Source organism: Tauraco erythrolophus, chromosome 21 (genome assembly GCF_009769465.1).
Source record: "Tauraco erythrolophus isolate bTauEry1 chromosome 21, bTauEry1.pri, whole genome shotgun sequence".
NCBI lineage: Eukaryota > Metazoa > Chordata > Aves > Musophagiformes > Musophagidae > Tauraco > Tauraco erythrolophus.
In genome coordinates this window covers 4917752-4927473 of record NC_141485.1, presented here as the reverse complement: position 1 = coordinate 4927473, position 9722 = coordinate 4917752, and the positions used below count along the sequence as shown (strand labels likewise).

General features: G+C 47.6%; 1 protein-coding gene across 1 annotated transcript; it reads right to left on the bottom strand.

Moving 5' to 3' along the window:
* Window positions 1-894: 894 nt before the first annotated feature.
* On the bottom strand, window positions 895-4297 carry TMIGD1 (transmembrane and immunoglobulin domain containing 1). Its single transcript, XM_009980284.2, has 5 exons — window positions 4216-4297; window positions 2927-3205; window positions 2148-2426; window positions 1196-1296; window positions 895-927 (listed from the first exon to the last, which is right to left on the bottom strand). Exons 1-5 carry the CDS (start codon window positions 4292-4294, stop codon window positions 895-897), a joined length of 771 nt encoding a protein of 256 aa, XP_009978586.1. The 5' UTR covers window positions 4295-4297.
* Window positions 4298-9722: the final 5425 nt, after the last annotated feature.

Below are 9722 nucleotides of genomic sequence, written 5' to 3'. Positions count from 1 at the left end.
GCCAGCAGGAGCTGGGATGCCTGTAGGATTGCTGGGATGCCCGTAGGATTACTGGGAAGGGGCAGCAAGCTGGTGGCCACCACCCCTAATGCTCTGTGGGATGGCACTGTAGAACCAAGAGAGCAGCTGACAGCTCAACACCTCGCTTTATTTGTACGTCAACGTCGCCATCTGTGGCAACCCAGTATGGATTCCTCTGTGGACCCGCTGAAAACCCACATGCCTGACTGTATGTGCATTCCCTTTAGGAATAAGCATAGAGGGTGAGATCTGGCAACAGCTTGGGCAGCCCACCCCCCATGGCGGTGCTCTAAGCTGTAGTTTAGAACAAACAGATGCAAAGAACTACTTATATTTTTTAAAGACCATATAAATTTGACCCAGAAAACTTCCTTCAGTGCTTTATCTCATCATTTCCCACAAGGGCTTATGTTCCGCCACTAGAAACGTTTCCTGGGTAAGCACAGGGATCTTGTGGTTGTCACCTGCAGCAAAATGAAAAGAAGAAATGAAAAGTCACCTATGGAAAAAAAAAATAAGTGAGTTGAATTCACCTGGGCTGCCTTCAGCTCCAGAAAGCTTTCAGCAGGCTGGGAATATGCTGTTACGTTATTTCCCCACTGCCTCCACACAGGCATAGCCAGGACCCTGGGATGGCCAGGACAAGGGCAGGAGCCATGCCGTGCCCGGGGCATGATCTGCATCTGTCCTGTCATGTTCCCAGGGACCCCTCTCCGCTGGGAGACAACGGGTGGGCTCATGTTAGCCAGAGCAAGAGCTCGGTAACTCAGCGTGGCCGTGTTTAGCGTGCTGAGTGCTCTTTCCTTTCCCAGGTTCTACCAAGGCTTGAGGAAGGGGTTTCATTTGGAAGCTGCATGAAAAGCAGTCAAATACTTACAGAGCTGTTTCACTAGATCTTTTGAAGCACTGAAAATAAAGAAAGTCTTGTTACCTTTTGTATTTCCTGGCCACAGCAATATTTTTCCTAATGTCTCTTAAGTGCGTAATGCCTTCCACCTTAAAATACCTAATATTTGGTTTATCAACTGGTAATTCTAAAGCAGGAGGTAGTACATAGAAGTTCTCTAACAGGGGAAAGTAACACTACAAAGTAACATAAAAAAGGTTAAAAAAACCCAGGGCATTGCAGCAAAACAATACTATTTTTTTCCTAAAAAAGTAGAGCTTTCGGTACCTTAAAAATTTTGTCCTTTCGAGCCACAATTCCAAAAAATACCGTGAGTGCAACCACCACACCAGCAGCAATAATGGCTTCCGTGGGAAAAACATTTCTATCTGTCAAGAGAGAGGAGGTTGAATATGTGATAGATTAGTACCGTCATCTAAAACACAGCGTTTCGCAGAACTGGGGAAAGAGAGATTTCTTTTCCCATGGCTGTCACTGCTGATTTGAGCTGTTGCTCTCTCTGCTGTCTGCACTCTGACTGTGTGGAAAAGAAAGGAGCCAAGCCTGTGTTTTAGCAAGCTGAAGGAAGAATTGAAATGTCCATTTCTGAAGAAGATCCTCAAGGCACTCTTAGGCATGGAAATAAGAGTGTCCAGCTGTATTGCTGACACGGATAACGTTGCTTTCCTTCCTTTTCCAAGAGGGAAAAAGTGAAAGAGACCTGGACAGTGGGTGAGAAATGGGTGCCTGGTGGGTCACCTCACCTAGTGTCACCTGTCTGAGACTTGAGCATCCAGCCCCCGCAGGGCCTCCACCTCCCTGTTGCCCACAGGGCCCTAGTCACTTCTGGAGGACAACTTCTCTTGCCTTAAGCAGCTCTTTTGGCGTGACAGAATACTACGGTCAGAGTAAGAATCTTCCAGTAAGACCTAAGGTGCTATAAACCACACTTGAACGTGCCCTGTCAGCATGGGAAGTGAGACAGAGGGATGAGCCTGCCTCAGGTCATGCTTGCCAAATGCTTTTGAACAACACGGGGAGCAGGAAAGGCCCTTTCTGGTGCTGTGGTCCCAGGCACAGGTGCAAGGAGAGCTCCTTGCTGTTGCAGTGCCTTCAGAAGTTAACGTGGGGAATTTAACCACATTCCATTTACACTTCTTAATGTGAGTGGATTGCTATCATTATAAAAGAGAATGGGGAGTTAGTTGTAAAGCTTATTGTTTAGCAGCAGCCTTGTTACCTTGAACTATCAGGTGGAAATCCTTCCTCCCCTCTCCCAAAGAAGATTTCACCACGCAGGTGTAGGTCCCATTGTCAGAACTCTCTACATTTTTGATAGAGAGCTGGAAGACCTCACTGGTCAGGTACACCTTGTGACGATCTTGCTCTAGGGTCAAGGTGGTGTTGTTCTTATACCAAGCTGTTTCAGCTTGAGGGTTGGATTTGGCATTGCAGGATAGAGTGACATCTTTGTCTTCTTGAACTTGCAGGGACTCTTCTCCAGTCAGCTGGGGAGGAACTGTGCACAGTAATGCAGTTCAACAGGTCATTAATAACGTTGCTCACCATTTAACACAAAGAAGCAAGTTCCCTTTACACATCCGTTGTGCACCTTGGTCAGTGGTGTAACACGCCACGTTGTGCAGCCTTTCATTGTCCCCGGGAATCAGCAGGGCAATCAGTGGCAGAGACCGTCACTCCCATGACTCCTCTGCCCTGACTTGTATCCTTGAGAAAGAATCTAGGTGGAGGCAGGGACATATCCAGAACGTCTTCTTACTTAAGGGCCCACCCACTCCCTATAAAACAGGCATTAGATCAGGCCATAAGCACCACTGTGGCGAGGGAGTGTCTCATCACGTGAGTTATCTCCTCCTAAGCGCATTTTTTCTCGGTGAACACAGCGTACAAGGGTGCAAAACACCCTGCCTTCAGCTAGCGCCCAGACACCAACGCGCTCAGCCCATGATCTCGTCCCACCCCAGCCATTCTGCACAGGTATCCACCACAGCAACTCACACTGGACATCCAGGATCACAGACACCTGGACGGATGTGTCCCGCACCAGCTTGCACGTGAAGGTGACTCCATTGTCAGACTCGGCGACTGGCGATATGCAGATGTTACTGATGTTCACTTTATTCCCATCTTTCAGATCCACTTCCCCATCTTCTCGGTACCAGAGCAGCTCCTCATCCTGGCTGCTGTTCTGTACTAGGCAGGAGAGGGAGACAGAAGGGCCAGCCTGCGTGGTCAGGGAGAAGTCAGCAGTGTGGTTATTTACAGACAGTTCCAAACCTGCAAAAGAAGGAGAACGAGGGCACTGAGCATCCTAACCTGTACCCTTCCCACAAAAGTTGTCCTGGTAGCTTTAGCTTCTCCAGGCTCTCGACCTTGGAGGAGGGACTGAGTTTCAGGCTTCAGCCTGACAGCTGTTTTCAGTTGGCACTTTAGTTTTCGAGACAAGAAGTGTCTTCATCACAAAGCTCCCTTCACAGTTGCTTTAAAAAGTCAGGCTTCTGCCACTGACTGCAAGAACACCAAAGCCTGACCCGTAATAAGAGAAGGTCTGAAGACCAGCGGTGACCATGTAGCACATGCTGCAAAAGATCATCCGCATCCCTCCAGTCTTTCTCATCCTCTTGCTGCAAATCACCGTTGCAGCATTCCCATGCCCTCAGGTTTTGTGCCCACAGTTTGATGTGCTGGTTTTTGGTTGGAGCTGAATGCACTTGAGAGTATAAAGTATTTAATCAGCCCCTCAGCTGTACCCTGGTCAGTCTGAGTCCGGCTGTTGGAGAGTTGCAGTTTGTCTAACGTACAAACCTCAGGACATATTAAATGAAGAACCAGTATGGGAAATACATTTTTTAAACGGGCTGAAATTCACTAGTGTAGCCTATGTCATAGATTAATGAACTGAAAATATAGCTCAAAATATAAAGGCAGTATAGCCCTGTGAATATAAAAAAGTCTGAAGCTCCCTGTCTCTCCCCTGGTGTTCCCAGGTGGCCAGACCTATCACAATTTTCACTTCTTGGAGCAGGTTTGAAAATGGTCGCCTGTCATCCCCGTGCAGCTGCTGCAATAACATTGGAAAACACTGAAGCTTCCCCATTTCCTTCTCTGCTACTCTCAAAATCGGAGGCCAGTTTTCAGATAATCCTCTGGGGATGACCTCCAGAACATCTGAAAGCTGGGATGCTCGCGTGGCACATCGCCCTGGGCGCTGCCCAACCCCGGACAGTGTCGCATGTCAGCGTGATGGGGCCTGGACTAAGCCATGACAGATTTTTTCCGTGGCTTACCTGTGGCTGCGCACGCCAGAAGGCACACGGCGAGGACAGGCACTCCGTATGGGACTGCGAGGCTGCTCCTCTGCACCATCTCGGAGGAGCACGGCTGGTGTCTGTTGGAGAGAGCGTCCCAGCGTTGCTGCCTCTGCTCGGGGCTCGCAGACGGTTAATTCCTTGCTGCCCTCGAAGACGGGGACAAGGTCACCAGGGACACCAGGGAATAAACTAAGTCCGTTTGTTGCAGGACCTTTTCCAGTGCAGAGCAGAATCAAGGGGGTTTACGTCTCTAATCTGCTGCGTGAGTTTGTTGTTGCCAATCAGCCGTCTGTCAGGAGAACCCATCTCTGAATCCATAACACTGGACTTACCTTGGGAAGAGTCTCCAGAGAGGCTGCTTCTGCTAAGAAATGCACAGCTCTTTCCCCTCCTTATTTATAAGGTCTGAATTTTAATGTTTTATGGTAGCTCAGTAAGAAGTGAGTCCATAAAATGGGTTCAAGGCCTCGTTCAATTCCTGGATTTCCAAGCTCCCAGAATACTGAAGAAAATTATTTGCTGGGCTCTGCTGTCTGTTTTATGAGACTTGCCAAGGCAATGAGTAACTAACAAGAGAGTTCCTGCATCAGCTATAAAGACCTTCAGCCAAAAATAATACCTTTTCCCTCTCAGCTTTCTGGGTGTTCGTGACACTGTTCCAAGCTGTAGGAAGTTTATCCTAGATTATCCTAGAGCAGTAGACTCTGATTTGCCCCTTCCTGCCCAAAGCTCTGTCGCTTTGTGCTCCTCCTTTGTCTAGAAAATGAGAAAACGCACCGATTCAGACTTTGAACTGCTTGTTGGCAGAGGAGAGAGCAGAGACACTACCCTGCTCACCGGTGTGTGTCTCCAGGGTGCTCCTGTGGTTAGCTCAGCCCCTGGGCACCCCCCGACATAGAGCGAGGGTCCCCCCGCTGCTGGGACAGCTGTGTGCACGGGCTGCGTGTCTGCAGAGGACACAACTGAAGCACTGGGCTATGGGGAAAAAAAAAGTGTCTGAAATTGCCTGGCTATGCTTCAGCAGGGTGACTACGGACATATCACCCAGCTGGCTTGTATTGGTAATCACCTAATTAAGGTTTAGACCCTGCCTACAAAAGGTGGGCCATTTCCTCCTGGCTGTGGGAGATGTGACCATGTTTTTGGAGCTGCAGCCTAGGCTGGTGAGCAACAACTGGTGACCCTGATGTGATCCTCATGAGAGACCCTGAAGACCTTGACCCTGATGCCTGAGCCAAAACAGCCAGAACTGGAGTGAGAAGTCCTTTGATAAAAAAGGTAAAGCTGCTACCCCAAAAGAGGGAAGTGAATGGGAGTTGGAATGGATGAATTGGGTCTCTGCTCACTGTAAAGCCATCTTGAAAGCAAAAAACTGTAAAACAAAAAGGGGGAATTATGGATATATCACCCAGCTGGTTTGTATTGGTAATCACCTAATTAAGGTTTAGACCCTGCCTACAAAAGGTGGGCCATCTCCTGGCTGTGGGAGATGCAACCACATCCTTGGAGCTGTAGCCTAGGCTGGTGAGCAACAGGTGATGGTGTTGTAGTTGCAAATGATGGGGTCCTTGCAGCCTCCAGACTGTTTTCTCACTGCTGTCAGTGTCCCTGTGGGCACAGGGCATGTCACTTGTTAGGAACTGCCTCAGCAGAGCCATGAAGTGCATTTCATGGACAGGAGGAGCCTGGGACATGTCCTTGGGATTTTTGTGGCCTGTGGATAGGGTGACCCAGCTCAGTGGTGCAGAGGTGGGCAGTGGGGGCTGGCTGTAGGCAGGGAGCACACAGCATGGTTTATTTGTGAGGCTGTTGTAAGCATGGGTCACCTTTGAGTGTTTCTTAATATGGCTTTTTCTGCGTTCATTGAAACTTAAAGCTAACAGGGAATCATTTGCTGTTGAAAAAATACATGTGTACAAAAGTCCTTTAAAGAGAAAGTACTCGGCCTGCCTTCTAGAAAACTGCTGTTTTAGAAATTAATGTCCAGCCTTTAACTCACTTTTTACCTTCAAGCTCAATTTAAGAAATTTTGAGAAATAAATTTAGCTTCTTCCACCATTTTTAGGAAGTTATATGTCCTGTCCTTGTAGCATTTGACTGAACATTGGCTCATGGTCCAGTACAAGCTTCAGTCAAAATGCTCATACTAAGAGTTAAGTGATCTGTGTGGTTTGGTATTAACCTGAGTGGAAATAGAGAGAGGCAAAGGAACATGCTGGGAAGCAGCTCATGCTCCTGCCAAGACACGGACCAAAGGCAGGAGAGCGTGGGGAGGTCTGCGCTCCCTCTGGTCACTGCGTTGCAATGATAATCCAGGAGAATAAGGAGGTGTTTAGAGTAAGTGAGGATGTAAAGAATGAGTTCTGTTATTTTTCTTAGTCTAGAAATGAGAGTAAGGGAAAAGGTTGTCAGACAACAGCTGTTCTGTGCTGGGTTTGTTGTGATGCAAGGCCATAGCATCAAGTGGGACCTGGGAAAAATCCTGTCCCAGGTTTGCGGCAGGTCTGTGTGACGGGCAGCGAGGTGAGCTCGGGTTCATCTGGTTTGTGTCTTTTAAATGAAGGCAATGGCAGCATCCTGTTTTGCAATGGGCTTTGAGATCTGCTGAAGGAAGAGAGACTAGAAAAGCAAGGTGTTACTTGGCTAGAGGCACTGAAAGGCAGCGTTTTTAAACTGATAAGAACTACTTTCACAATTACTTTTTATACTTTTCTTTTTTTACTGGGTGTAATTATCTTGTGGGTGTCTAATTAGTGAGGTCTAGAGCTTTGTGGGTTGCGTTATCTGCCTTTCCATTACGTTTAGGAGGGGTGTAAACCTCATGTTCCAGAATGTAAAGTGGCCACTAATGACTCAGACTGGGAGGAACCTCTCCAGTGAGGCAGATACTCCGTAACTCTCCACAGCAAAGGATCCAGCCCTCTCATTTGAGGTATTTGGATGGAGCACTGTCAAGGCTGGATTGGACAGACCATGGGCTAGAGCCAGAGCAATCCTTCACGCCAGTTCCTGCTTGGCATCCTTATGGTAATGCTGGACCAACAAACCCAGAATAAGACAGCTGCTAAATGTGACTCTGAACAGCCCCAGAGGGAATTAATTAATAAACACCAGTCTATTCCTGGGTGTAATCCAAGCCTTAGAAACCTGAGAAGATTTAGAACATGATAGAGATTGGGCAGAAGTTTCTTTTCCGCTGAGTCCCTTAACCTCCGACTCCAAACTCCGCAGCGGTTTGAGTTCCACTTGGTTATCCTCAGTGCCCACAGGGGTCGGGGCACAACTTGTAGTCCCCTGTGTTTTCACTGGCAGACGAGAGCTCGGTTTACATTCAGCAGCGTGGCGAGGGCTGAAGGTTGCTTTTGCAGTCGGAGGCATAGCAGGGTCTGCACAGACGTGTGGAAGCTGGGGATCATATCTATGGATTGGTTTGTCGGGCAAACAATGCCTGTTACATGGCTGTCATCCTGCTCCAGAAAACATGTTTCTGCAACAGTGCCTGAGGCTCTGTTCAAAGGCTGCTCCTGTCTTCCTACTCATTGTGGTTCCCGGCTCCTAATCCCTTTTTAATATGTGGTGCTACATATTTTGCAACACTTCCATTGTTGGAGAATGACTGTAACACCCAAACCCACTGCCTCTGCTTGCCAGATATCTGGGCTGGAAAGCGAGGCTGTCAGGGAACGCTAATTGAACTTACTCAGCACTCCTGTTCCCTCCCACAAAACCTATTTTTCCCCAAGTGTAAAGATCATATAGATGTGATGCGCCCTGATTTCTCAGACTCCCAGCCCAGACCCCACATATTTTCCACTGTTGAGATGGACAGATCTCAAATAATTCTATTTTCTGATATAAAAGGTCCCACACTATGCCATTGAAAGCAGAGGAATATTAAGAGATTTTTAATCTTGGGAAAGAACAAGAGCAGTGAAAAGAGCACTAAATCAGTGAATATTTTGGCAGTAAACATTCAAATGAAAAGTAGGCATTAATGAAGAAACGGACCCTGAGAGAAATAAAGCCCAAGAGAAACCCTCAGGAAGGCGAAGCTCCAGCACAAGTGTTGGACGTGGATGCCATCTGCTGGATACCCACCCACAGGAGATGGCAGCTCTGCAAATGAGTGTCCTGGAGGGAGGACAGTCACCTTTTGGGAGCCCTGGAAACAGGTTGGGATCCTTGTGATCACCACTGCAGAAGCTTTGAGGCAGTAAACCCTGCGGAAGGCTAAAGCAATGCCACGCTCATGGACAGGTCTGCTGAAACCTTTGGGCTCAGAGGAGGAGGAAGATGCATTTCTGAGATGGTAATTCCCCTCGTGTTTTTCATCTGCGCTGTGGTAAGCTGAGGCTAGGAGTCTGTGCTCCTAGTGATGCAACAAGGAACCATATCCTGGGCCTTTACTGATTGCTATATGCATATTTCTCTCTCAGAAGTGTGAGTAAATCAGGCTTAGTGAGCCTCAGTCATCACTTCAAACAATTGCTCCTGCGTCTTTTAAACTCTCCCTCTTTGAAGTGAGCGCAAGAAATGGAACCACGTTCCAGGAGGGCAAGTCTAACCTTTAATCAAGAGCATCGAGACACTTGCCAATGTTTCCTGTGCAGTGAAGAAAGCAGACAGGGACTGAAGAAACTCTTAGGACTGTGCATGAAAGACCCACCAAGTTGCTGTAGTGCAGTAGGTACTGCTGGTGGTTACCAGCACTGGTTGTCCTCTTTCCTGGCTGCTCTGGGTTATGTCCAGCTCTGGTGGGTGCCTACAGTCACCAGCCTTGAGTTAGAAGACTAAAGATAGTACACTAGCGTGGCCATTGCTGTTCTACTCTGAGAAATATGGTCCCAAATGAAAGGAAATGTGAAAAGAGCTTGGCATTAAGTTAGCAATATAGGTCCCCTGCAGGAGATAAAAGTGACTTATGTGTCTTAAATTCCACTCAAATGTTGGCCCTTGTAGTTTCCCATCTAGGGAATCCTGTTTAGTAGCTTTTGGCTTTCACGCTTAACAGCGCTCAGGGAAATTAATACTATTTGTCTTTGCTTTGCATCATCCACTCATGAAATTCCATTTTCTACCTGATTGAACCAACTTGCAAGGCGATCTCCTGCCTCAGCCATGGGGTAAGACTGTAGCATAGCAGAGATTTTTCTGCCAGGTTCCCATGACTTTCTTCTTTTTCTGGGCAGAAAACATGCCTCTGCCACTGACGGGCTGGACTTCAAGGGGGTTTTGTTTCCTCTGGGAAACAAAAAGGACAGAGGATGATGCTGAGCTGGGTACTTGTTTCTTGCCTGATTTAGATGTCCTCTGATGGCCAGTATGGGACATTGCCTAGGAGTATTTCCAGATTTGCTTCTCTTTCAAGACTATATTCTGCTGTGGCTGCTCTACATCTGAACCTCAGATATTTTTGTCTACCTAGGGACTTTCATCATAGAATGGTTTGGGTTGGAAGGGACCTTAAAGATCACCTAGTTCCA

Coding starts and splice junctions, on each gene's coding strand:
- TMIGD1 (XM_009980284.2), bottom strand. CDS start 4,294: ATGGTGCAGAGGAGCAGCCTCGCAGTCCCATACGGAGTGCCTGTCCTC. Junction 3,206..4,215: donor TCTGGCGTGCGCAGCCACAG/GTAAGCCACGGA, acceptor CTTCTTTTGCAG/GTTTGGAACTGTCTGTAAAT. Junction 928..1,195: donor GAAAGGACAAAATTTTTAAG/GTACCGAAAGCT, acceptor CTTTATTTTCAG/TGCTTCAAAAGATCTAGTGA.